This window comes from Tursiops truncatus, chromosome 2, assembly GCF_011762595.2.
Source record: "Tursiops truncatus isolate mTurTru1 chromosome 2, mTurTru1.mat.Y, whole genome shotgun sequence".
Taxonomy (NCBI): domain Eukaryota; kingdom Metazoa; phylum Chordata; class Mammalia; order Artiodactyla; family Delphinidae; genus Tursiops; species Tursiops truncatus.
In genome coordinates this window covers 140084880-140112785 of record NC_047035.1, presented here as the reverse complement: position 1 = coordinate 140112785, position 27906 = coordinate 140084880, and the positions used below count along the sequence as shown (strand labels likewise).

At 37.7% G+C, this 27906-nt stretch overlaps 1 protein-coding gene and 1 long non-coding RNA gene across 5 annotated transcripts in view; both read left to right on the top strand.

Moving 5' to 3' along the window:
• Nucleotides 1–27906, top strand: part of SEC11A (SEC11 homolog A, signal peptidase complex subunit) — a 51273-nt gene that overhangs the window by 16306 nt on the left and 7061 nt on the right. Inside the window, exons 2-5 of one of the 4 annotated variants that reach the window (XM_073801430.1) lie at nt 12346–12455; nt 17251–17400; nt 27163–27282; nt 27798–27835. In XM_073801430.1, the coding sequence (XP_073657531.1) occupies nt 12346–12455; nt 17251–17400; nt 27163–27282; nt 27798–27835 (418 nt within the window). Of the gene's footprint in view, nt 1–10542; nt 10612–12345; nt 12456–17250; nt 17401–27162; nt 27283–27797; nt 27836–27906 lie in introns of all 4 variants that reach the window. The other 3 variants (XM_073801431.1, XM_019945912.3, XM_019945914.3) reach the window with 3 other exon arrangements.
• LOC141278067 (uncharacterized) lies at nt 18732–26894 on the top strand. The gene is made up of 2 exons (XR_012330292.1): nt 18732–23181; nt 25790–26894. It is a non-coding gene; the product is annotated as an uncharacterized lncRNA (long non-coding RNA).

Below are 27906 nucleotides of genomic sequence, written 5' to 3'. Positions count from 1 at the left end.
ATCCTCAAGTCGAGGAGATTTCTAGGCTCTGGCTACATTTCTGTTTTGCCCTGTGGCCTGGAAACTATCCATTCTGTAAATTGGGGCAATTGTAGGGCTCACCTTGTTTCTCCTTTCATAGTCCTATGCTACCTGGACACAGTCACATGTCCAGTGTCTGAAAACCTTTGTTTCATATACTTTGTCCAGTGTTTTAGTTATTTCAGAGGTAAATTTGGTCCCTATTCCTCCAGTTTGGCCTGAATAGCATATATTCAAGATTCATCTATGTTGTGTGTTTCAGTAGTTCATGTTTTCTATTCCTGAGTAGTTTTCCATTACTTGGAAATGTTGTAATTTATTTATTCACCTGTTGATGGACATTTGGGTTTTTGTCTTTTTTTTCTCCCAATTTGAGGCTGTTACGAATGAAACTGCTGTACATGTGTTGTGTTTTCATTTGTTAGATTTTTAAAAGATTTAATGGATTTTTTAAAATGAAAATTATCTTATTGGTATTATGCCTGTTTAGACTATTCAGGAACTTTTGTTATCGTTGTTAATCTTTTAAGATCCTCACTGGGACTATCAGTGACTTTATTGGACCATAATAACAGTGTCTATTCTGAATATACTTCAGTTTTTCCAACACCATCAGTTTCACTTGTACCTGCTGTCCGTGTATCTGCCTCTAATGCCCTAGCTTCTGCTGCTGCTTCTATGAGTTAGAAACCAGTGGAATTGTGGTTATGAATTAATGAGTCTCTTAGTTTGAGGTCGCATGGTAAGTGGAATTTAAGACTTAGGCCAATAGCTATTTTGTAGCTCTAAGACACATTTTTGCTTCCATGGTCACTTCTGTCTTTGCTTGAGATGGCTAGAAGTGTGACTTCTATGTAAATATCCTATATGTTGAACTTCAAGTACCTCTTACAAGAACAGGAAATATAATGGTATATTTGATAACTAAAGGATAAATGCACAGTATATAATTTCCAGATTGTGGCTTGTTAAATTATAATATTTAAACTTACTATCAGCTTTATTTTGCTGAATTTTCTGTTGTAGGTTTTTCTTAAATTCTTGTTATTTATTACTTACTGTTTATTTTAAGTTGTCATGTGGATTATTCTAGTCACGGAACTTTTGGGGGAAGTCTCCACACACTACTTCCCAAAAGTGCAAAAGAAAAATAGCACACACAAATCTCCCTATACCATAGCTACCGAAAGATATTACATAGAGCTTTGACTGGTTTAATAACATTCTTTTCTAGTTACACCTTGAACACTGAGGGATATAATGTTCCAGTCACTTCTTAGAAAAATAATGGGGCTATTCAATTCTGTGGTTATTATTCTACTTATGTCACAATGTCTTATTAATAGTTAGCTTGATGTGGCCAAATGGTATGAGAAGGTTAGGTAGCTGCCACCTTATTTCTGCCAATACCCAAAAAAGCACTTCTTTCTGTACGTTGATTCTGTATATTCATTAGCATTCAGATATAGTGGTAAAGAAAGCAGGGGCTAGGGAGGCAATATGTTTGTCTTTTCAGTAAAGATTTTTGTCACGAAAAAGGGGAGAAAAGAAAGAGAAAAATAGGACATTTTCAAACTTGCTCAGGTAGAGTATTTGTTTTAGCAAATAGTGTGCTTCTGTCTAGGTTTTGGCTCCCATACTGACTTAGCAGTATTCAAACAGGCACCTTTTAAGGAACATTTGCCAGTTACATGTATTGAGGGACTTTTAACCTCTTTCTCTAATAAGAATGATGAGGATAATCTTGATGATTAGACGCATTTCACAACAATGATTCTATAGCAAAAAGTAGTATTACATGTCTGAAGAAAAAGAGAAGGGTAATTATAGTGACCTCCTGGCAGGGACAGAGAAAATCACGATTTTTTAAGTCTTTCGTTTTTCTTTTAAAGGACAGTTATTTTACGGACTTCCCTGGCAGCCCAGTCGTTAAGACTCTGCACTCCTAATGCAGGGGGCACGGGTCCCATCCCTGGTTGGGGAACTAAGATCCCATACACTGCATAGCATGGCCAAAAAAAAAAAAAGAACAGTTATTTTATTAGATATTGCACACCTGTTCTGACAATGCTACATCTGTGCCCTTCTGAAAATGGAAAGATTTTCCTCAACAAAACAGATTTGAACTGGCTGACATGTAGCTATTTTTAGTTTTATTTATTTCAGTGTGAATTTTTTATGTTTTGCTGGAGAAATATTAATATGGTTGATTATGGGATATTGCCTGCTTGGGGTGTTATGTGCTATATGGTATGTTACCTTTTCAAAATCTGGACAATTCTGAATTACGAAGCATTTCTGACCCCCAAGGGTGTTAAATAAGGAATCATGAAACTATAGTTTATAGTTTTTATGGAATCCCACAGCCCTTCCTTCAGTGATTCTGGATCGGGGCCCATAATCTATTGTCCTAACCAGTAGTATAGGTGGCTTTCTTAGCATGGGAAGTTTGGAAAATAGAGCCTTTAGCTGAATTCCTGACTGCTGATCCACAGGTTGACCATAATCACTTCTTAGAAGCTAGTTTTCCTGCTTTTAGCCTCTCCCACTCTACTTCCTCAAATCTGTCTTTGGAATAAAAAGACCATTTTTTGTCTTTTAAAAAGCTACTGTCTTGAGGTGGAGTCAAGATGGCGGTGTGGGAAGACGTGGAGTTAGCATCTCCCTACAACTAGGGTGCCTGCCAGCTGCTGGTGGGGGACTCTGATGCCCAAGGAGACGGAAGGAACCCCAAAGCGAACCGGTAGGATGTAGGGGGACTGAGGGGGGAGGAGAAGTGGAGGCCAGACAGGATCAGCACCCCTGAGGCTGGAGAGATCAGGAGTGGCAGGCGGAAGGGGCCCCCGGAAAGAGCAGGCAAGGAGTGGAGGGCGGTTGCCCCACCCACTCAGGCACAGGGAGCCTGCTAAGCTCCCAGGCGGGTCCCCTGCTCTCCAAAGCCCCCTCCAGGCCATGTGGGTCCTTGAGGGCATAGGAAGGAGACCTGGGAGATCAGGAGAGGCAAGTGGGAGGGGCCCTCCAGGAGGAGCAAGAGAGGAGCAGAGGGCGATTGCCCTACCCACTCAAGACCAGGAAGCCTGCTGGGCTCCCAGGTGAGGTCCCCCGCCCTCTGAGACTAGAGGTGGGGGCACGCCTGGGCCCCTTCTGTCCCTTGAGCCTGAGCCCCACCCCCCACAGCCCCCAGGGCCTTTTCCAGTCCTGTGGGTCCTGAGCATTGGCCCCACCTACCGCCCAAACCTCGCCCCTGCTTAGGCCCTGCCCTCCACAACCAAGGCCTCCCCCTGCCTTTTTCTTTTTCCCCTTCTCTTTTTTACTATTGTGGTATTGATGTACCTTCTGGTTGTTGATTCATCTATACTTTTATTTTTATATTCTTCCTAACTTATCTATTAGTTTCCTAGTCTAATTTTATTTTTTACTTTGTTATTGTTTTTTGTTTTTTTGTATGTTTTTTGGTTTTTCTTTCTACGCCTCAGGCGGCTCGGGGGATCTTGGTTCACGAGCCCAGGGTCCGGCTGAAGCTCCTGCAGTGGGACTCTTGAGTCTGAACCACTGGACTAACAAGAGAACCTCAGACTCCAGGGAATATTTATCAGAGTGAGGTCTCATGGAGTTCCTCATCTCAGCACCAAGACTCAGCTCTACCCAATAGCCTACAAACCCCAGTGTTGGAAGCCTCAGGCCAAACAACCAGTAAGACAGGAACACAATCCCACTAATAAAAAAAAAAAAAAAAAAAGTCACAGATGAAAGAGCAAGGTAAAAACCTACAAGACCAAATAAATGAAGATGAAATAGGCAGTCCACCTGAAAAAAAATTCAGAGTAATGATAGTAAAGATGATCCAGAATCTTGGAAATAGAATGGAGGCATGGACTGAGAAAATACAAGAAATGTTTAACAAAGAGCTAGACAAACTAAAGGACAAACAAACAGAGATGAACAGCACAATAACTGAAATGAAGAATACACTAGAAGGAATCAATAACAGAATAACTGAGGCAGAAGAATGAATAAGTGAGCTGGAAGACAAAGTGGTGGAAATAACTGCAGAGGAACAGAATAAAAAAAAAGAATGAAAATAATTGAAGACAATCTCAGAGACCTCTGGGACAACACTAAACGCACCAACATTCGAATTATAGGGGTCCCAGAAGAAGAAGAGAAAAAAGAAAGGGTCTGAGAAAGTATTTGAAGAGATTATCGTTGAAAACTTCCCTAACATGGGAAGGGAAATAGTCACCCAAGTCCAAGAAGCACAGAGAGTCCCACAGAGTATAAACCCTAGGAAAAACACATCAAGACACATATTAATCAAACTAACAAAAATTAAATTCAAAGAAAAAATATTAAAAGCAGCAAGGGAAAAGCAACAAATAATGTATAAGGGAAACCCCATAAGGTTAACAGCTGATTTTTCAGCAGAAACTCTGCAGGCCAGAAGGGAGTGGCAGGAGAGGGCAGACAGCAGAAGCAAAAACTACATTCCTGCAGCCTGTGGAACAAAAACCACATTCACAAAAAGATAGACAAGATGAAAAGGTAGAGGGCTATGTATCAGATGAAGGAACAAGATAAAATCCCAAATAAACAACTAAATGAAGTGGAGATAGGCAACCTTCCAGAAAAAGAATTCATAATAACGATACTGAAGATAATCCAGGACCTTGGAAAAAGAATGGAGGCAAAGATGGAGAAGATGCAAGAAATGTTTAACAAAGACCTAGAAGCGTTAAAGAACAAATAAACAGATGAAAATACAATAACAAATGAAAAATACATTAGAAGGAATCAATAGCAGAATAACTGAGGCAGAAGAACGGATAAGTGACCTGGAGGACAGAATGGTGGAATTCACTGGTGTGGAACAGAATGAAGAAAAAAGAATGAAAAGAAATGAAGACAGCCTAAGAGACTTCTGGGACAACATTAAATGCAACAACATTCGCGTTATAGGGGTCCCAGAAGGAGAAGAGAGAGAGAAAGGACCTGTGAAAATATTTGAAGAGATTATAGTAGAAAACTTCCCTAACATAGGAAAGGAAATAGCCACCCAAGTCCAGGAAGCGCAGAGAGTCCCATACAGGATAAACCCAAGGAGAAACACGCCCAGACACATAATAATCAAACTGGCAAAAATTAAAGACAAAGAAAAATTATTGAAAGCAGCAAGGCAAAAATGACAAATAACATACAAGGGATCTCCCATAAGGTTAACAGCTGATTTCTCAGCAGAAACTCTACAAGCCAGAAGGGAGTGGCATGACATATTTAAAGTGATGAAAGGGAAGAAGCTACAACCAAGATTACTCTACCCGGCAAGGATCTCATTCAGATTCTGTGGAGAAATCAAAAGCTTTTCAGACAAGCAGAAGCTAAGAGAATTCAGCACCACCAAACCAGCTTTGCAACAAATGCTGAAGAAACTTCTCTAAGTGGAAAACACAAGAGAAGAAAAAGACCCACAAAAACAAACCCAAAACAATTAAGAAAATGGTAATAGGAACATTCATATTGACAATAACTTTGAATGCAAATGGATTAAATGCCCCAACCAAAAGACACAGACTAGCTGAATGGTTACGAAAACAAGACCCACATAAATACCGTCTACAAGATACCCACTTCAGACCTGGGGACACATACAGACTGAAAGTGAAGGGATGGAAAAAGATATTCCATGCAAATGGAAATCAAAAGAAAGCTGGAGTAGCAATACTCATATCAGATAAAATAGACTTTAAATTAAAGACAGTTACAAGAGATAAGGAGGGATACTACGTAATAATCAAAGGATCAATCTAAGAAGAAGATATAACAATCATAAATGTTTATGCACCCAACATAGGAGCACCTCAATACATAAGGCAAATGCTAACAACCATGAAAGGAGAAATCGACAGTAACACAATAATAGTAGTGGACTTTAGCACCCCAGTTACACCAATGGACAGATCATCCAAACAGAAAATTAATAAGGAAACACAAGCTTTAAATGACACAATAGACCAGATCTAATTAATATTTATAGGACATTCCACCCAAAAGTGGCAGAATACACTTTCTTTTCAAGTGCACATGGAACATTCTCCAGGAAAGATCACATCTTGGGTCACAAATCAAGCCTCAGTAAATTTAAGAAAATTGAAATAATATCAAGCATCTTTTCTGACCACAACACTATGAGATTGGAAATCAATTACAGGAAAAAAAACTGTAAAAAACACAATTACATAGAGGCTAAACAGTGTGCTACTAAATAGCCAAGAGATCGCTGAAGAAATCAAAGAAATTAAAAAATACATAGAAACAAATGACAACGAAAACACAATGACCCAAAACCTGTGGGACACAGCAAAAGGAGTTCTAAGAGGGAAGTTTATAGCAATACAACCTCACCTCAAGAAATAAGAAAAATCTCAAGTAAACCCTACACTTAAAATAACTAGGGAAAGAAGAACAGAGAAAACCCAAAGTCAGTAGAAGGAAAGAAATCATAAAGATCAGAGCAGAAATAAATGAACTAGAAATGAAGAAAACAATAGCAAAAACCAATAAAACTAAAAGCTGGTTCTTTGAGGAGATAAACGAAATTGATAAACCCTTAGACTCGTCTAGAAAAAAATGGAGAGGACACAAATCAATAAAATTAGAAGTGAAAAAGGAGAAATCACAGCTGACATTACAGAAATACAAAGGCTTATAAGAGGCTACTACAAACAACTATATGCCAATAAAATGGACAACCACGAAGAAACGGACAAATTTTTGGAAAGGTACAACTTTCCAAGACTGAACCAGGAAGAATTAGAAAATATAAACAGACCTATCACAAGTAATGAAATTGAAACCATAATTAAAAATCTTCCAACAGACAAAAGGCCAGGATCAGATGGCTTCACAGGCAAATTCTATCAAATATTTAGAAAAGACCTAACACTGATACTTCTCAAACTCTTCCAAAAAATTGCAGAGGGAGAGACACTCCCAAATTCATTCTACGAAGCCACCATCACCCTGATACCAAAACCAGAAAAAGATATCACAAAAAAAGAAAATTATAGACCAATATCCCTGGTGAACATAGATGCAAAAATCCTGAACAAAATACTAGCAAACAGAACCTAACAGCACATTAAAAGGGTCATACACCATGATCAAGTGGGATTTATCCCAGGGATGCAAGGATTCTTCAATATATGCAAATCAATCAATGTGATACACCACGTTAATGAACTGAAGGATAAAAACCATATGATCATCTCAATAGATGCAGAAAAAGCTTTTGGCAAAATTCAACACCCATTTATGATAAAAACTCTCCAGAAAGTGGGCAAAGAGGGAACCTACCTCAACATAATAAAAGCCGTATATGACAAACCCACAGCAAGCATCATACTCAATGGTGAAAAACTGAAAGCATTTCCACTAAGATCTGGAACAATTCAAGGATGTCCACTCTCACCACTCTTATTCAACATAGTTTTGTAAGACTTAGCCACGGCAATCAGAGAAGAAAAAGAAAGAAAAGGAATACAAACTGGAAAATAAGTAAAACTGCCTCTGTTTGCTGATGACATGATACTATACATAGAAAATCCTAAAGATGCCACCAGAAAACTCCTAAAGCTAATCAGTGAATTTGGTAAGGTCGCAGGATACAAAATTAATGCACAGAAATCTCTGGCATTCTTATATACCAACAATGAAAAATCAGAGAAATTAAGGACACACTCCCATTTACCATTGCAAGAAAAAGAATAAAATACCTAGGGAATAAACCTGCCTAAGGAGGCGAAAGACTTGTACTCAGAAAACTATAAGACACTGATGAAAGAAATCAAAGATGACATAAACAGATGGAGAAATAGACCATGTTCTTGGATTGGAAGAATCAATATTGTGAAAATGACTATACTATCCAAGGCAATCTACAGATTCAGTGCAATCCCTATCAAACTACCAATGGCATTCTTCACAGAATTAACAAAAAATTTTACAATTTGTATGGAAATACAAAAGACCCTGAATAGCCAAAGCATTCTTGAGAAAGGAAATTGCAGGGGGAGGAATCAGGCTGCCCGACTTCAAACTATACCACAAAGCTACAGTAATCAAGGCAGTATGGTACTGGCACAAAAACAAATATAGATCAGTGGTACAAGATAGAATGCCCAGATAAACCTGTGCACATATGGGCACCTAATTTACGACAAAAGAGGCAAAAACATACAGTGGAGAAAAGATAGCCTCTTCGATAAGTGGTGCTGGGAAATCTGGACAGCTGCATGTAAAAGAATGAAATGAGAACACTCCCTAACACCATACACAAAAATAAACTCCAAATGGATTAAGGACTTAAATGTAAGACCAGGCACTATAAAACTCTTAGAGGAAAACATAGGAAAAACACTCTGACATAAACCACAGCAAGATCTTTTTTGACCCACCTCCTAGAGTAACGGAAATAAAAACAAATAAACAAATGGGACTTAATTAAACTTATAAGCTTTTGCACAGCAAAGGAAACCATACACAAGACAAAAAAGAGAACCCTCAGAATGGGAGAAAATACTTGCAAATGAAACAACAGACAAAGGATTAATCTCAAAAATACACAAACAGCTCATGGAACACAATATCAAAAAAAACAATCCAGTTAAAGAATGGGCGGAAGACCTCAATAGACAGTTCACCAAGGAAGACATACAGATGACCAAGAGGCATATGAAAGATGCTCAACATCACTAATTATTAGAGAAATGCAAATCAAAACTACAATGAGGTATCACCTCACACCGGCCAGAATGGCCATTATCAAAAAATCTAGAAACAATAAATGATGGAAAGGGTGTGGTGAAAAGGGAACCCTCTTGCACTGTTGGTGGGGATGTAAATTGATACAACCACTATGAAAAACAGTATGGAGTTTCCTTAAAAAACTAAAAGTAGAACTACCATATGACCCTGCAATCCCACTACTGGGCATATACCCTGAGAAAACCATAATTCAGAAGAAGATATGTACCACAGTGTTCATTGCAGCAGTGTTAACAATAGCCAGGACATGGAAGCAACATAAATGTCCATTGACAGATGAATGGATAAAGATGTTGCACATATATGCAGTGGAATATTACTCAGCCATAAAAAGTTACTGAGTCATTTGTAGTTAGGTGGATGGACCTAGAGTCTGTCATACAGAGTGAAGTAAGTCAGAAAGAGAAAAGAGATACCATATGCTAACAAATGTATATGGAATCAAAAAAAAAAAAGGTAGTGATGAACCTAGTTGCAGGGCAGGAATAAAGAGGTAGACATAGAAAATGGACTGGAGGACATGGGGTGAGAGGGCAAAGCTGACGCGAAGTGAGAGTAGCATCGACATATATACACTACAGAATGTAAAGTAGTTTTCTGGTGGGAAGCAGCAGCATAGCAGAGGGAAATCGGCTTGCTGCTTTGTGGTGACCTAGAGGGGTGGGATAGGGAGGATGGGAGGGAGGCTCAAGAGGGAGGGGATGTGGAGACATGTGTATGCATATGGCTGATTTGCTTTGTTGTGCAACAGAAACTAACAGTATTGTGAAGCAATTATACTCCAATAAAGATCTATTAAAAAAACAAAAAAGCTACCGTCTTGAGATGGAATTTAGGAGACCTAAGTTTTAGTTGCTACTCTGCCTGCCAAGAGCTGTGCAGCCATGAGTGCATCGCTTAGCTTCTCTGTGCCTCAGTTTTCTCACCATAAATGGGAGTGTCAAACTAGGTTTCAAATCACACCTGTATAGTCATATTACTATATTACTCAAAGAACAGCAGGTATTTCTAAGTGTCCGCAAGAAAACGTCCATATTTTCTTTCTTCCTTTGTGCATGATGTTATGTTGATAGAATATGTCATACTTCGTTGGAAGTATGTTCTGGCCATTAGCATGGACTTAAGAAAAAAAAACCTAAACAACTTATTTTTGAATAGGTGATACTTGCATTTAGTAAGAACTTAAAAAACGTGCACATGTATATTGGAAAGAATTTTCCTTCCACCTTGAGTTCCAGTTCCTCTTTCCAAAGGCAGCCATTGTTCCCAGTTTCTTGTGTGTGCATCCAGAGATTAACTATATGTTTATAATAATATGCAACCTGAAACTTTTTTTAGAGTATGCAGGAAAAACAGGTTAATTGCAGGGGAAAAAGTAGGAAGTGGTATGAGAGCTAAAATCCTCATCATAATAAATAGTTTATAGATGATGTTCCAAATTTATGAAAAGAGAAGCAATTAATTTTTAGAAGCATGAGGGTAAAATAGCTAAAAGAGGTGAAAAGGATTGCTGGGGGTGGCTTGCCATGGCCAGGATATGCAGGGTTTTTTTTTTAAAAAATATGTATCTCTTGACTCTATGTAATCTTTTGATAAAAATAAAAATTAATTTTAAAAGGAGAAAAGAAAATGTGGATAAACAAATGAAACAAAATTGCCTGGTATTGTAACCCCAGGTGTAACCAGTTTATTTTCTTCCAGTTTTGTCTATACTTTAAAAAATAAGAAAAATTGAAAGGTATCACCCGCACCCCCAAGGAAAAAAAAAAGGTAAATACGTGAGGTGATGAATGTGTTAATTAACTTGGGGGAATTCTTTCACAAGGTATATCAAATCATCACATTGTACTATGAATATTGACTATCTTAACAATTTTGTCAGTTATACCTCAATAAAGCTAAAAAAAAAAGAAAGTTTGAAAGAATAGTACAGCAAACACCTGTAAGCTATCACAGGTTTAACAGTTTTTAACATTTTTCCATATTTGCTTTGTATGTACTTATGTGTATGTGTGTGTGTATATATATATGTATATATATATAATTTTTTCTGAATCCTTTGAAACAAATTGCAGATATGACAGTTCACCCTTAACTACTACTACTAGCTAATTACTGCTAAGCATGCATCTCTTACGAGTGACAGTGTCCTACATACCACAATACCATTATCATATGTAAGAAAATTAACACTAATTTCCTAGTATCATTTAAGTAATAATTTGAGTTTCCCCAATTGACCCCAAAATGTCTTTTATAGTTAGGGTTTTTTCTTATATGCATTTTGTTCTTTTGAACCAAGATCTAACCGGAGTTTATGCGTTACATTTGGTTATTACGTCTCTTTAGTCCAGTACCCCACCTTTATTTTCGTGACATTGAATTTTTGAAGACTGTAACAGTTGTCTTGTAGAATGCCCATATACTCATATATATATGTGTGTGTGCATATATATATGTATATATATATATACACATATATATATGTATGTAAATAATTTCTTTTTTTTGCCGCACCACGCGGCATGCAGGATCTTAGTCCCCTACCAGGGATCGAACCCGTGACCTGCGCCTCCTGCAGTGGAAGCATGAAGTCTTAATCACTGGACTGCCAGGGAAGTCCCAGCACATATATTTTTTAAAATAACGAAAGTGAACTTAACATTGGACATATTTTTGAAACTTCTGCTTTTTCACTTTGAAGTATTTTATGACTGTCTTTATAAGTTCACATTTTCGTTCGTACATTCAGGGGTCTTCATAATCTGAGCTTAATATGCTTTTTCAGATTTCTGTCACTGCTCTCCAGCACCATCTTTTCCTCTCCTGAACTATCTGCCATGGTGTCCAGTCATCCTCTCTACTTTTATTCATTATCCAGCATTAGTCCAACACAGTTAGCTCATATGCTTCCCTCACTTGAAATACCTTTGCTTATTTAAGTCATAGAATTTTACAATTTGTTGAGCAGTGTAAATTTTGTAGGGCATAAGGCTGGCCTTCAAGTCCTAACTATGTGACTGACAAGCTGTATGACTTTGATAAGTCATTTCCTTTCTGAGACTAAGTTTCCTCAGCTGTAAAATGAGGGGTCAAGTTAAATGTCATTGAATAGCCCATAATTATCAAGGGATAAGTATTGTAGAAAAGTAAGTATTAGAGTTTAGAAACAGAGGTATGTTGCTGTTGGCTGGTATGTGTCATGTATGTGATTGAATTTAAGCTGAATGGTCGTGAAGCCCAAGTAAAATAATTTATGTGAAAAGTTCTGAAAAAACGTTATATAAATGTAATGTATTTTAACAAACAAAACAGCAGGGTTCTTTGGGTGAGTGGGTGGGGATGTTCTGGGATGCTGATGGTGTAATCATTACAGTATTTTAAAGAGTTTCTTAGAACTTCAGGTGCCCTAATAGTACTACTTAAAACTTTAAAATTGATACTACTCAGTGCTTTCCTAGGCGAGGATAATTATGGATCTGATATCTTCTCTTGTTCTTACAGCTCTATTATCAAGTCCTAAATTTTGGAATGATTGTCTCCTCGGCACTAATGATCTGGAAGGGGTTAATGGTCATAACTGGAAGTGAAAGTCCAATTGTAGTGGTGCTCAGGTAACAGTTTTTCTTTTCAAGGCATGGAATTGCATGGCATTACTTGGGAGAAAAATTGAAATGTTTAATAACTGATGTATCATTCCTTTAGACACTACTCTTTCCCAGAAGACGGCCTGGAAGAAAATTTGTTAGTCTTTCTCACTTGTGAGAAATTCTAAACCTTGTTAGGCACTTTCCATTCAGATCCCAAAGGGCTCATGACTTTTCTATGAAATGTTTATGTGAGCTTTATTTTTGGCACATCTGTTAAGAAAGTATTTCGGTATACTTTATTTTCCTGAAATCCTTCTGTCTTCTTACATTCTTTACTTTGGAATATCAGGAAATTTAATTTACAAGATTTACAAGATTATATATCATCTTTACAAATTAAGAATTTTTCTACAGCATGTTTTCAGTGTCAGTATAGAAGCATCACTAATTATTTCCATGTTTCCTGCTGACCTTTAAATATCACTTCTAAATAGACTTCAGGAATTCTGAGTATATTAATGCCATCTCTTAAAGTGACAAATAGTACTGACTTTTTTTTCTCCACTGTCTTCCTTCCCTATCCTTGTACTCATACTCTTAGGGATTTAAAAACCTAATTTAGCAATTCATTTTTGGAGAATTACCACTTGGTGATTTAATTGAATCATTGTAGTTCTGTCTTATTTGGGGCTTAATTATGTAAGCTATCTCAAGTCTTTTCTGGAGATAATGGAGTATAACTATAAAATAAATTGAATCATTAACATTACCTAAAGTCTAGATAATAGTACATTATTCTTAACAAGATGAACTTGACTCTTTCATTGTCATACTAGGATATGCTTCCAGCAACAAGTGGTTGGAAGCACTGGGTGCCCAGTATCTTACTCCTCCCTTACTCATACCCATACCCTCGGTCTGAATTTATTAGTAATCAAATGCAACTGTGATTTTAGAGATACAATGAAATGTATGGAGTTTATTACCTGGGAAAACATTTAATGTACTATTCTAGGGGTATAGAGACTTGGGTCTCTAGCTTTTTCATTGTCTAACTACAGCCTTGGGCAAGTCATTTATAGACTGAACCATAGTTTCCTCATCTGTAAAATGAAGACTAGACCTAGATGATGTCAGAAGACTTTTCCAGTTTTAAAATTATGTGGCCCTAAGTTCCCAGTCTTGAACTCAGTGGAGAGCTTCAATTTGTGAAGTGTTCAAACACTAACAGAAGGAGAAGCCACACTAATTGGCACTGTGGGGAAAAGCTGTAGAGAGAAGGCCCAGGGAGGCTTCTTTTGAAGATTCTTCTGGAATTATTTCAGAGTGAGTTCTGTTCAGTGGAGATGTTTAAGTACAATCTAATGACCTTTAAACTGGGAATGATGGAGTGAAGAGGAGATTAGACTAAGCACCTGTGGAACATTTTGGTGGTCCTGAAAATATCAGTTGGGGCTTAAAAGGAGTGTTTGGATAAGTTATTTGGTAGCTAGGTTATTTGTATACTAAACTTTTCTGATTGCTGGTTTGGAATAAAGAAAAAAAATGAAAAGAGACAGGTCATATTAGAAGAGAATCTGGTCAAGACTGGAGGGAGTAGTCACTAGAGAAAGGTAATTTATGTGATTGGGTGTTATTTATGTGATTTCATAAAACTTCAAGGAATATAATTTTTACCTGGAACCAAATGTGCCTCAGAGGACTCAGGCCAACTGAGAATCCACTTTTAGGACTTTCGTGAAACCACTGGGGATAAAGACAAAAATACTTTCTTATTATTTATTTTATTAACTGAAGTTTCAGGGAACATTGAAAACTGATTTTTTTCCCCCTTTGTGAAGCTGAAGTCAGTTTAATTTATTTTTATTTTTATTTATTTATGGCCAAGCCGCGCAGCTTGCGGGATTTTAGTTCCCCCACCAGGGATCGAACCCGGGCCCTCTGCAGTTGAAGTGCGGAGTCCTAATTGGTGGACCGCCAGGGAATTCCCCAGTTTAATTTATATATAAATTATTTATATATAACTTCTTATAAAATTGATCATGATTGATGTATTAAATTTGAAAGTATAGTTTAATCAGATAACAGTAAGATGTTTATCAATAATTTATTTAATTTTTTAAAAGTTTCCCCTGGTTATTTCTTTAATGATCCTCTTACCACATGCTTTTATCTGTTTTTAATTGCCATCTGTATCTGAATTATTATTATTATTATTTTTTTTTGCGGTACGTGGGCATCTCACTGTTGTGGCCTCTCCTGTTGCGGAGCACAGGCTCCGGAGGCGCAGGCTCAGCGGCCATGGCTCACGGGCCTAGCCGCTCCGCGGCATGTGGGATCTTCCCAGACCAGGGCACGAACCCGTGTCCCCTGCATCGGCAGGCGGACTCTCAACCACTGTGCCACCAGGGAAATCCTGTATCTGAATTTTTAAATCTTTTTTTTTTTTCTAATCCAACTTTATTCCCTGAATCTACACTCTTGTTTTCATCCTACACTAACATCTCTATCTGGATGTTGACCAGGCATTTGAAACTCCACCTAATAAAAGTAAAATTCATCTCCTCTTCCCAAAAACCTGTTCTTCTTCCTCCTATTTCTGTGACTATCACAGCCATCTGCTCAGTTGCCAGTGTTAAAAACCTAGGAGTCATTCTTGATCCCCTCTTCTGTCATAGCCAGTTGGCCATCGAATTTGTTATTATCCCTCTCTCTATTCTACCCTTTTTTAGCTGTCCTCCCTGCTGTTATTCTATTTCAAGCCCTCATTTCCTGCCTGGGCTGTTGTAACAACCTTTAAAAAAATGCTTTTATAATCAGAAAAAAGTTAATATACTTTCATTATATGAAATGTTGAAATTACAGAAAAAATCTAGATGAAACTAAGTCACCCATAGTTCTGGGATATAATCACTATTAACATTTTAGTCTGTTTTTTCATGTATATTATTTCTTACATAATTGAGGTAATTCTGTATGTGTATCCTTTTCTCAATCTTTTCCCCTTATCATTCTCCAGTGTCCATGTTTTTAATAACACTTTTAATAATTACCAAGTATTCACTAGTAAGTAATAGCCTGGACAACTGGTCTCCCAATTTACCTTCTCATCTTTTTCAGTTTACTCATCAATTCAATAAATATTTGAATGTCTTCTATGTACTCTGTAGTTTCTGAAGTGATGTTTCTTAAATGCAAATATGATAATGATACTCTCTGCTAAAATTCTAGAGTATCTCAGAAGCAGTTTAGCACAGTGAGAGTGAACCTCCTTGGTTCAAATCTCACCTTTATCATTTTTTTAATTTACAACTCTAGGCCATTCTAAGCCTCAGTCTCCTTATCTATAAAGTTGGGATAATAATAGTACCTACATCATAGAGTTGTTCTGAAGATAGTTTTTAAAAAAAAGAACTCTTAAAATTGGCACTCTGCATATAATAAGTGCTCGATAAAGATGAGTCATTCACCCAGAACAACTCAGCTTTTATCTATTTCATTTATATCATTTTCAAGCAAGGTTTTATTTGAACAAAGGATGTCACTGATTTTAAAAAAGAGCCAAAATAAAAACTTGAAAATTTCATGTCTAGAATACCTTCTGTAATATTTTCACCAAACACATGTTCTATCTTTTGTCTGAACACCTTCTGAGAAAGGGAACTCATTGCCCCAAGAGGAACCTAAACAAAACTTTTAAGAATAAACGTGTACTGAAAATTCATATTTCTAGTGGTTCCCGAATTTTGCTCATATTAGAATCACTTGGGATCTTTACAGAATACTGATGCCAGCTTCTCTCATCCACAGACATTCTGATTTAAGTGGTTTGAGATATGACCTGAGCGTGGGGACTTTTAAGTTTCTCAGGTGATTCTTGTGTGCACCAAAGTTTGGGAACCACTGCCATATTCCCTTATGTATGTAGAGGGACCAGAGTCTTCAAACAGAAGTGTTTGGACTTTGTCATTTTTGCCGTATTGAATTTTTTTCCTTGTCTTCTGTTTTTTCTTACTAAATTTATTGTTGATGAAAACTGGAGCTTGAGTTTCTGAAAACAATACTGATGGGCTACTTCTTTATAGAAAGAAAAGTTTCATTAATTAGTGCAAATATCTTAGGACCTTTGAAGAACTTGGTATAAGGTAGAACAGGTGAAAGGTAAGAAGACACTCTAGAAGTTTGTCATCCGTAATTACCATGGAATTGAATTCTTTGCTTGTTTCTGAAATTCTTAGGCAAAAATCTCTGGTCTTGTCCTTGGTTTTGTTTCTTGTTTCTCTTTTTTAAATAAATAAATTGATAGCGCAAGCATTATCTCTGTCGCTGACTGTTCTTTGACTTGATGAGCTGTTTTCCTTCTTGTTGGGTTGAAACCATAAAGTCATCTTGGTCTGTATCTTTATAAATGTCAGGAAAAGATGATCCAGTTCTCATCTGAATATCTTTAGCGTTTTCAGATGAAGTGAGAATAAGGACAGTGATTATAAAGTTCACTCTTTTATATATTGTTTGTCACTTGAAGTTTTAAAAGGTTAAAGAATTAGTAACATTGCCCTTTTCAAAATTTAAGCTCCTTTGAATAGTAATGGTTGAAATGGAACTAGTTATGAAGGCTATTAACTAAAGGAAACCTGTAGTATAACTAGTCTGAGGAAACCATATTTGGAGGACAATACACATTTTATGTTGATATATTTGTTAAGATATTAAGTATATTCCAAAGGTGATACTTCTAATTGTTTGTTGCATATCTAACTTTGAAAGTAAATTTAATCTCAGGCTTTCTTTTGCTATTATATTCTTCTTTCCCTCCCAGTGGCAGCATGGAACCTGCATTTCATAGAGGAGATCTTCTCTTTCTAACAAATCGAGTTGAAGATCCCATACGAGTGGGAGAAATTGTTGTTTTTAGGATAGAAGGAAGAGAGATTCCTATAGTTCACCGAGTCTTGAAGATTCATGAAAAGTATGTGCAAACTATATCTTCTCTATTTTAAAACATTTTTATGTTTTAGTGTTTGCAGCATTTAATTTTGATAGCCTAAAGATTAAGAAAGGGTGGGGAACTCCTAGGTCCTTCTTCCAGTCCATTTTTATGAATGTCTGAAGGTTTGGTGAACATTTGGAAGACTAAATACTTATTTAGTAATTCATTTTTCCCTGAAGGCTTTTCTGGAGGGTTTTCTTGGTTCCCTTCCACTTCCCAACCAGATCAGTAACCCTGTTTGTATATAGCTCCAGAAAAAACATGACACAAAGGTTGATCCCAAATAGAATCTTCTGATATAATGGACGAGGTAGCCCTAGCCTTTCAAAAACAAATCTTTAAGGCAATCTCACAGATATTTTAAATAAGAATAAGTTTGTCAACTTTTTCAAATTCCAAAGAAAATTTCTGAAATCTAAGTTATTCTTGTAAATATAGACTCTTGCGTTTTAGAATTGAAAAGGATATATGTAAAACCTTGAGAATCCCCTGGTGTGGAGGAGGGACATAACGATGAGCAAAAAATGTCACCTCTCTGGGTCTCAGTTTCCCTGTCTGTAGTAGAAAGAGGTTCAGGAAGATGAACTATAAGATCTCTGGGTTCAATATTTTAAGATAACTTCAAATGGAGTATAATCTGTAAAAATTTTGGATCCCTCTGTTGTATACCTGAAAACTAATATAATATTGTAAATCAACTATACCTCAATAAAAAATAATAATAAAGTATGCAGAAAAAAAAAAAAGATCTCTGGGCTCTAAGCCTATGCTTCCCTGTGCAGCTACATATTCCTCACCCCCTCCATTCCAAGTCTGTAATATTTCTAGTTAAGGAAAACTTTCAGAAGGAAGGAAAGAAAGAAATGAAGGAAAAGGGAGTGTCCTGGAGGACATACAGAGGGAAGTAAAACAGTGGGAGTGATGTAGGTTCTTGAGTATGAGGAAGCCCTAAATAGATACTACCTCATGTTTACCACCCTCTCAAGTGGTTTACATTCTCCACTTCCAGAAGAGGGAATTGACAACTGTTTTTTTGAAAAATCCCTGTAAACATTCTAGCTTAGAAGAGTTCTTTCTTCACTGATAAAATAAAGATCTTGGGCTTCCCTGGTGGTGCAGTGGTTGAGAGTCCACCTGCCGATGCAGGGGACGTGGGTTCGTGCCCTGGTCCGGGAAGATCCCACGTGCTGTGGAGCGGCTGGGCCCGTGAGCCATGGCCACTGAGCCTGCATGTCTGGAGCCTGTGCTCCGCAATGGGAGAGGCCACAGCAGTGAGAGGCCTGCGTACTGCAAAAAAAATCAATCAATCAATCAATAAAATAAATAAAGACCTTACTGCTCTTTTTTTCCCATACTTCAGTATATTGGAAGATTATAATTTTTATATTGCATTCTATTAGTGACTAGGAAGGAATAACTTAGTTTTCTTTAATTTTACTTTTATTTATTGTGAAGGTTTATTCAGTACAGGTAGTGTTTTCCACATTCTCAAAGTATATTTGTGTTGTTTGTTCTCAGCACTACCTGTTGTGAACAAATCAAAACCAACTTTCCCCTGAATTTATCAGAAAAAAATCACGCCCTGCTTTGGGTAGAGCAGAAGTTGTCCATTTTTATGTGTGATCTTTTGACATTGAGTTATTTATTTATTTATTTTAGAATAGGTTTTTATTTATTTATATTTATTTTTGGCTGCGTTGGGTCTTCGTTGCTGCGCATGGGCTTTCTCTAGTTGCAGCGAGCGGGAGCTACTCTTCGTTGTGGTGCATGTGCTTCTCGTTGCGGTGGCTTCTCTTGTTGTGGAGCACCAGCTCTAGGCGCACGGGCTTCAGTAGTTGTGGCAGATGAGCTCAGTAGTTGTGGCTTGTGGGCTCTAGAGCGCAGGCTCAGTAGTTGTGGTGAACGGGCTTAGTTGCTCCGTGGCATGTGGGATCTTCCCAGACCAGGGCTCAAACCCGTGTCCCCTGCATTGGCAGGTGGATTCTTAACCACTGTGCCACCAGGGAAGTCCCAAGTTTTTTATTTTAAAACAGTTATCTTATTTCAGGACAGGTTCACTGACAGATATATCAATTACAGATTCCTTAAATTTAACAGAATTGTGAACATTTTAAACTGTATGGTGTTTGTAATCTGACGTTATTGGTCATTTACTTTAAACATTTGAGATGCCTTCAATTAGCAGGCCTGTGTAAATAACAGATCCTATTAATCTTCTGAAGTTTCAAATTTCCTTTTTTGGGGTAGGGGAAAGACTAAAATACCTGGTTGTAATAATCATTTGATTTAATAGTATTAACATTGTTCTTAACTATGGGACCAAATGACAACCAAAATGGATTAAGTTTTTTTTTTTTTTTTTGCGTTATGCGGGCGTCTCACTGTTGTGGCCTCTCCCATTGTGGAGCAAAGGCTCCAGATGCACAGACTCAGCGGCCATGGCTCACGGGCCCAGCCGCTCCGCGGCATGTGGGATCTCCCCGGACCAGGGCACGAACCCGTGTCCCCTGCATCGGCAGGCAGACTGTCAACCACTGCGCCACCAGGGAAGCCCTGGATTAAGTTTTTGTAGTAAATGTGTCCTGAACGTTTTCAAGCTGGTTTTTGCACTGTTAACACGTTTCTGTCATCTGAACCTTGTTTTAAGAAATGAAATCCTGAGCTTTAAGAATAGAGGTAGGAAAAAAAAAAAATAGAGGTAGGAATTGTTCAGCTAACCTCTCTCTTGTCTCATTCCTCCTTCTCCATCTACTTTTTTTTAATATAAATTTGTTTATTTATTTATTTTTGGCTGTGTTGGATCTTCATTTCTGTGTGAAGGCTTTCTCTAGTTGCAGCGAGCGGGGGCCACTCTTCATCGCGGTGCGCGGGCCTCTCACTATCGTGGCCTCTCTTGTTGTGGAGCACAAGCTCCAGACGCACAGGCTCAGTAGTTGTGGCTCATGGGCCTAGTTGCTCTGTGGCATGTGGGATCTTCCCAGACCAGGGCTCAAACCTGTGTCCCCTGCATTGGCAGGCAAATTCTCAACCACTGTGCCACCAGGGAAGCCCTACTCTTTTTTCTAATAAATTTTACTTATTTATTTAATTTTTTTTTTTTGGAACCTGGACAGGGACTTGAACCCTGGGCCCTCAGATTAAAAGTTCCATCTGCTTCTTATGTAAATTTGTAAATATAACATAAAACTTTTTTTTCATGTATTGAATCTCCATCTTATGAACATTCTTATTACATTATTATTCTTAACACATGATGCTGTGTGAAATTGGAAAATACAAAATTGCCTGTAATCCTAGCATCCAGAGACAAAATGTTAAGTTGGGGGTCATTTTCTTTTTGTCTTATAAACATACGTTTTCCTCCCCGTGCAACACTGGGATCTGCTCAATAACTACCTTTTTTTTTTTTTTAACATCTTTATTGGAGTATAATTGCTTTACAATGTTGTGTTAGTTTTTGCTGTATAACAAAGTGAATCACCTATATGTATACATATATCCCCATATCCCCTCCCTGTTGCACCTCCCTCCCACCCTCCCTATCCCATCCCTATAGGTGGTCACAAAGCACTGAGCTGATCTCCCTGTGCTATGCAGCTGCTTCCCCCTAGCTATCTGTTTTACATTTGGTAGTGTATATATGTCAGTGCTACTCTCTCACTTCATCCCAGCTTACCCTTCCCCGTCCCTGTGTCCTCAAGTCCATTCTCTATGTCTGCATCTTTATTCCTGTCTTGCCCCTAGCTTCATCAGAACCATTTTATTTTTTATTTTTTGGTTCCATATATATGTGTTAGCGTACGGTATTTGTTTTTCTTTCTGACTTACTTCACTCTGTATGACAGACCCTAGGTCCATCTACCTCACTACAAATAACTCAATTTCGTTTCTTTTTATGGCTGAGTAATATTCTGTTGTATATATGTGCCACATCTTCTTTATCCATTAATCTGTCGATGGACACTTAGGTTGCTTCCATGTCCTGGCTATTGTAAATAATGCTGCAATGAACATGTGGTCCATGCTTCTTTTTGAATTACGGTTTTCTCAGGGTATATGCCCAGTAGTGGGATTGCTGGGTCATATGGTAGTTCTATTTTTAGTTTTTTAAGGAACCTCCGTACTATTCTCCATAGTGGCTGCATCAATATACATTCCCACCAACAGTGCAAGAGGGTTCCCTTTTCTCCACACCCTCTCCAGCATTTATTGTTTGTAGATTTTTTGATGATGGCCATTCTGACCCGGTGTGAGGTGATACCTCATTGTAGTTTTGATTTCCATTTCTCTAATGATTAGTGATGTTGAACATCCTTTCATGTGTTTGTCGGCAGTCTGTATATCTTCTTTGGAGAAATGTCTCTTTAGGTCTTCTGCCCATTTTTGGATTGGGCTGTTTGTTTTTTTGGTATTGAGCTGCATGAGCTGCTTGTATATTTTGGAGATTACTTCTTTGTCATTTGCTTCGTTTGCAAATATTTTCTCCCATTCTTAGGGTTGTCTTTTCGTCTTGTTTATGGTTTCCTTTGCTGTGCAAAAGCTTTTAAGTTTCATTAGGTCCCATTTGTTTATTTTTGTTTTTATTTCCCTTACTTTAGGAGGTGAGTCAAAAAAGATCTTGCTGTGATTTATGTCATAGCGTGTTCTGCCTATGTTTTCCTCTAAGAGTTTTATTTATGGAACTCTGCACTTCCTGGACTTGATTTACTGTTTCCTCTCCCATGTTAGGGAAGTTTTCAACTATAATCTCTTCAAATATTTTCTCAGACCCTTTTTTTTCTCTTCTTCTTCTGGGACCCCCTATAATTCCAATGTTGGTGCAACTAATGTTGTCCCAGAGGTCTCTGAGACTGTCCTCAGTTCTTTTCATTCTTTTTTCTTTATTCTGCTCTGTGGTAGTTATTTCCACTATTTTATCTTCCAGGTCACTTGTCTGTTCTTCTGCCTCAGTTATTCTGCTATTGATTCCTTCTAGAGAATTTTTTTATTTCATTTATTGTGTTGTTCATCATTGTTTGTTTGCTCTTTAGTTCTTCTAGATCCTCGTTAAATGTTTCTTATATTTTCTCCATTCTATTTCCAAGATTTTGGATCATCTTTACTATCATTTCTCTGAATTTTTTATCAGGTAGACTGCCTATTTCCTCTTCATTTGTTTGTTCTGGTGGGTTTTTACCTTGCTCCTTCGTCTGCTGCATATTTCTCTGTCTTCTCATTTTGTTTAACTTACTGTGTTTGGGGTCTCCTTTTCGCAGGCTGTAGGTTCATAGTTCCCGTTGTTTTTGGTGTCTGCCTCCAGTGGGTAAGGTTGGTTCAGTGGCTTGTGTAGGCTTCCTGGTGGAGGGGACTGGTGCCTGTGTTTTGGTGGGTGGGGCTGGATCTTGTCTTTCTGGTGGACAGGGCCACATCCAGTGGTGTGTTTTGGGGTGTCTGTGAACTTAGTATGATTTTAGGCAGCCTCTCTGCTAATTGGTGGGGCTGTGTTCCTGTCCTGCTAGTTGTTTGGCATGGGGCGTCCAGCACTGGAGTTTGCTGGCCGTTGGGTGGAGCTGGGTTTTAGCATTGAGATGAAGGTCTCTGGGAGAGCTCTTGCTGATTGATATTACATGGGGCTGGGAGGTCTCCGGTGATCCAATGTCCTGAACTTGGTTCTCCCACCTCAGAGGCTCAGGCGTGACACCAGGCCGGAGCACCAGGACCCTGTCAGCTGCACGGCATTGCGTTGACTGGCTCTCCATCACCGTGACCGTGGCAGGCAAGGTTTGTGGGCACGACTTCAGCTACCTGGGAAAAGCTCTGATATGACATCAGAACTTATTTCTGCAACTATCTGGAAAAATCCATACTTGACTTTTTCCCATCTTCTCCAGCTGTAGAATATCTGCCCTCCAAGCAGCACATAACCTAAACAATGAGATGTTTGCCTCAGTTGTTTCCCAGAAACTTGGAGTCAGCTGTGTCCTCAGTACTATTTTGTAACATGATTATCTCATGAGCATATGGTAGAATATACCTGGTATTACCACATATGCAAAGAATTCCTGAACTAAAAGATGACCTTGCCAAGTACTACTTAATACGATGGTACTAGGTCCATGAATTTGAATCTGTTCTTTGTGCCCAGTGTAGTTCATCTAGTCCTGCCTGTTATCCACGTGAGACTAATTTTGTGTCCTGAGCTATCTGACTAGGCAATGGAAAAGTGCACGTTATCAAGGGCTTCTCTCTAGTGCACTACTGAGCTCAGGAAAAATTCCCTTAACAGAAACATTAAGTAATTTCCGATATTTGGGGACAATAGGAAATTGTGAGAAAGTGGTTGGCTTCGGAGTTTTTGTTTTTGTTTGGAGATTGTGTTATCCCTTAATCATTTTATCTTTTTAAAAATTATTTTATTTGTTTTTTTAAACTAAATGTGTTACAAGATATTAAATATAGTTCCCTGTGCTATACTGTAGGTCCTTGTTGTTTATCTATTTTATACGTAGTAGTGTGTATCTGTTAATCCCAAATTCCCAATTTATCCCTACCCCCTGGCATTGTTATTTTTAAAAAAAAAAAAAAGACTTAACCACCTCCTGCACTGATTATAGTTAATACTGTATTTTTAATTAAGTAAAAAAAGGAGGGCTATGAGATATGCATGCAGAAAGGTTATATGTACTGTGGCAAACAGCAAAAAACATCTTCTTTGAATCCTTCTCTCCCCTTGCCTATTTTTTGCTTTCCATTTTCTTCCAAAATGGACAAGTTAGGAAAGCAGAGATAGTGAAGTTTGTTTTTTAATTTAAAAGGTGAGATAGCTATTAAATGTTTATCAGTTGACTTAATTTTCATGGATAGCTCCTCGTATTAGCCTGTTAGTCAGCAATTCGTAATACTTACATTTTTCCCACATATAAACTCTTACTTTATCTTATTGTATAGCCTACTCTAATATGTATTTAGTAAGTTCAGCCTATAGGTAGTATTATAATTTGATGATATTGAATACTGGCATGTGATCAAGTATTTAGAAGGAGAATTCTCCATTGGGGTGACTTAGTCCTTTGCTTTGCTTTTTCTGTGCAGATAGATACATTATTTTGCACCCATTTGGCTCTTGGGGTCTTACTTTATCTTATCTAAGTTATTTCCTCCCTCCTAACATCACAGTATTGTAATGGTTGAATTTTAAGTGCTTTGAGCTCCTTGGAGATAGATAATACTAAATATTTGGTCCCTATGCTAGCGAGGGAAAAGTCCCATATAAATGTGTTGTCAATCAGGATTCGGTGCTCGTGGGTTGTGAAGTGCTAGAATAGGTCTTCATAGTAGGCTTAATAGGAGCTGGTTGCCACCAGAGAATATTTCTTGCACTATTTTTTAAAATTTTTTTTAAATTAATTAATTAATTGATTGATTAATTATTTTTGGCTGTGTTGGGTCTTCATTTCTGTGCGAGGGCTTTCTCTAGTTGGGGCAAGCGGGGGCCACTCTTCATTGTGGTGCACAGGCCTCTCACCATCGCGGCTTCTCTTGTTGCGGAGCACAGGCTCCAGACGCGCAGGCTCAGTAGTTGTGGCTCTTGGGCCTAGTTGCTCCGCGACATGTGGGATCTTCCCAGACTAGGGCTGGAACCCGTGTTCCCTGCATTGGCAGGCAGATTCTCAACTACTGCGCTACCAGGGAAGCCCTCTTGCACTATTAAGTAGATGAAGGAAACCTGTGCTTTTTCAAACAGCTATTAGTGGGTCCTGATTACATCCCAGAGGGTGGGAAATTGTGTTTGTTTGTTTGTTTTGTTGACAAATTAGTCTTTGGGAATAGCTCAGATCTCTCGTAGCATCCCTTTCCTTTCCTGGGGAGTTTCCCATTTCCCAGCTTTTCTTTCCTCATACTTTACTTTTCTGCCTCTTTTCTTGGTGTTATTTCCTGGTTGAATGGACTCTTCTTCCTGCTGCTGCTGACTTTCACTCTGCAGCTAGCCCCGCCTTGGCACCTGTCCTCTTTTACCCTCCAGGATTTTTCAGACATTCTTTCACTTACTGAGTTGTCAGCTACAGATTATTTTTCTCTGTATATATTAGCATTTTTTCTAATTGGAATCTCATTTTTAATGAGACTGTTTGCACTTAACTGTTTTTGTTGTTGCAGCACCTCCCAATTTAGTTTTATCTGCAGATGATTTAGTGTCTAGTGAGCCATTTTCTGGCTTAGAATCTAGGTGGATATTAGTCAGTAGGAGTTAAAGCTATGTTTCTTCTTTCTAGTGTAGCTGTTAACCCAAACTCACTTGAGTTAATTTTTTTTTTTTTTTTTTTTTTTTTTTTTTTTTGGTGGTACACGGGCCTCTCACTGTTGTGGCATCTCCCATTGCGGAGCACAGGCTCCAGACGCGCAGGCTCGGCGGCCATGGCTCACGGGCCCAGCTGCTCCATGGCATGTGGGATCTTCCCGGACCAGGGCACGAACCCGTATCCCCTGCATCGGCAGGCGGACTCTCAACCACTGCGCCACCAGGGAAGCCCTTGAGTTAATTTTTTAAGATAGTCTTTATCAACTGTAAAATGCACTTTGCTTTCAGTTAAATTTTAAGATTACTAGAAGCCTCATGGTTCTTTAGTAGAATTAAATTAATAATTATCTGATCGAGTAGGATGATGTTTCTATAGACCCTGGCTTGTAAAAGTAGTGCATGTTTGTTGGAGAAAAAAAATAAGAAGCTAAAAGCCAGCTAAAAAAAAGCCATAGATAGCTGCTGTTTACACCTTGGTCTATCATTTTCGACCTTGTTTAATATTTTTCTTTTTTACTTTTTTTTTTCATATGGAGAATTTCTAACATGCACAAAAGTAGACAAAACAGTATAATGAACTTCCATGTACCAGTCACCTAGTTCCAATAATTATTAATCTATAGCCAATTCTGCCTACATTGCCACCTCTTCCCCTTCTCCTGCCTGTATTATTTTGAATTAAATCCTAGATATCATGTGGTATATATGTAAATATTTCAATAAATAGCTATAAAACATAACCAGTGAGCTTTTAAAGAGTATAACTGTAATTAACATTCTTACACCTAAAAACATGAACAATCATTCCTTTGTATCATTAAGTTTCCAATCTTTGTTCAAATTTCCAATTGTGTCTTAAATTTTTTTAACAATTTGTTTGAATCCAGATTCAAAGAAGGTCCTCAGTTGCAGTTGGTTGATATGGCTTTATAATGTCTTTTATTTAAATCTGTAAATTCCTTCTCTAACTTTCTTTGTCCCTTGCAATTTATTGGTTGAAGAAACTGGGTCATTCTGTAGTTTCCCACAGTCTTCGTTTGGAAGATTATATCCAAATGAAGTAGTTTAATGTGTTCCTTTGCGCTTTGTATTTCCAAAATTTGGTGGTTTGTGTTTATTTTAATATGAAAATGATATTATACTGTACATGCTATTTTGTAATATTTTTTCACTTAATAAAATTTGTATGATCTTCTGATGTCATTAAATTTTCTTCTGTATCACCGGCCTTAATGCTTCCATAGATTTCAACTCCTGTTAGAGTTTGTTTGCTTCCAGTTTTTTCTTATTGTAAATAATATAGCTATGAACATCCTTTTAGCTAAATAAATAATTATTTTTATATTGGGAATGATGATAAAATGCCACAGTTCCACAGGAATTTTCAGTTAACATGAACAAATTTTGTACTTTCAAATGGCATGAAGGTATTTGGTGACTTGGGTTTCCCTTACTCTTTTAAGGCAAAATGGACATATCAAGTTTTTGACCAAAGGAGATAATAATGCGGTTGATGACCGAGGCCTCTATAAACAAGGACAACATTGGCTAGAGAAAAAAGATGTCGTGGGGAGAGCGAGGGGGTAAGTATAGAGGGGAGATTTACTGAAACATTGGCTCTCTCGATCATAGTGTCTGATCATACACAATTGAATATAATGGCTTGGTCCTGGTTCGGCCAAATCACCTTGTGTCCTTTGAAAAAGTATGCTTCTTAAATTGCATCTGAAACTTCAGGTTTACTGCTCCAGAAGGGAGGATATGGGGTGCTATAAAAGAACAGAATATTAGTGATGAGGATGAATTAGAGTGACAATTTAAAAAATTCATTTGTCTGTTTAATTCATTTCAGAAATGTTACTGGGCACCTTCCATGTACTCTGACGTCTAATACTGTGCTAGGCTCTGGGGATCCAGAGCGGTATTAATCCTGCTTCTTGAAACTTACATTTCTTAAGTGTTTACTGAGTCAACAACTTAAAGTGTTCATCTAGATTAATTTCATCATGTTGATTTATTCCATATTGTTTTATTTCTAGTTTTGAAATTATTGAGGTCAAATGAAATTTAAAAGTTATATTAAGCCTGTTTATTTCAGATTTTATCAGGAGAACAGATCAGTGAAGGACAGGAATTGTAAGTTACTGGTATGAGGAAGTATGGGATTATTACTACCTTCATGTTATTAATACTATTAACAATAACTC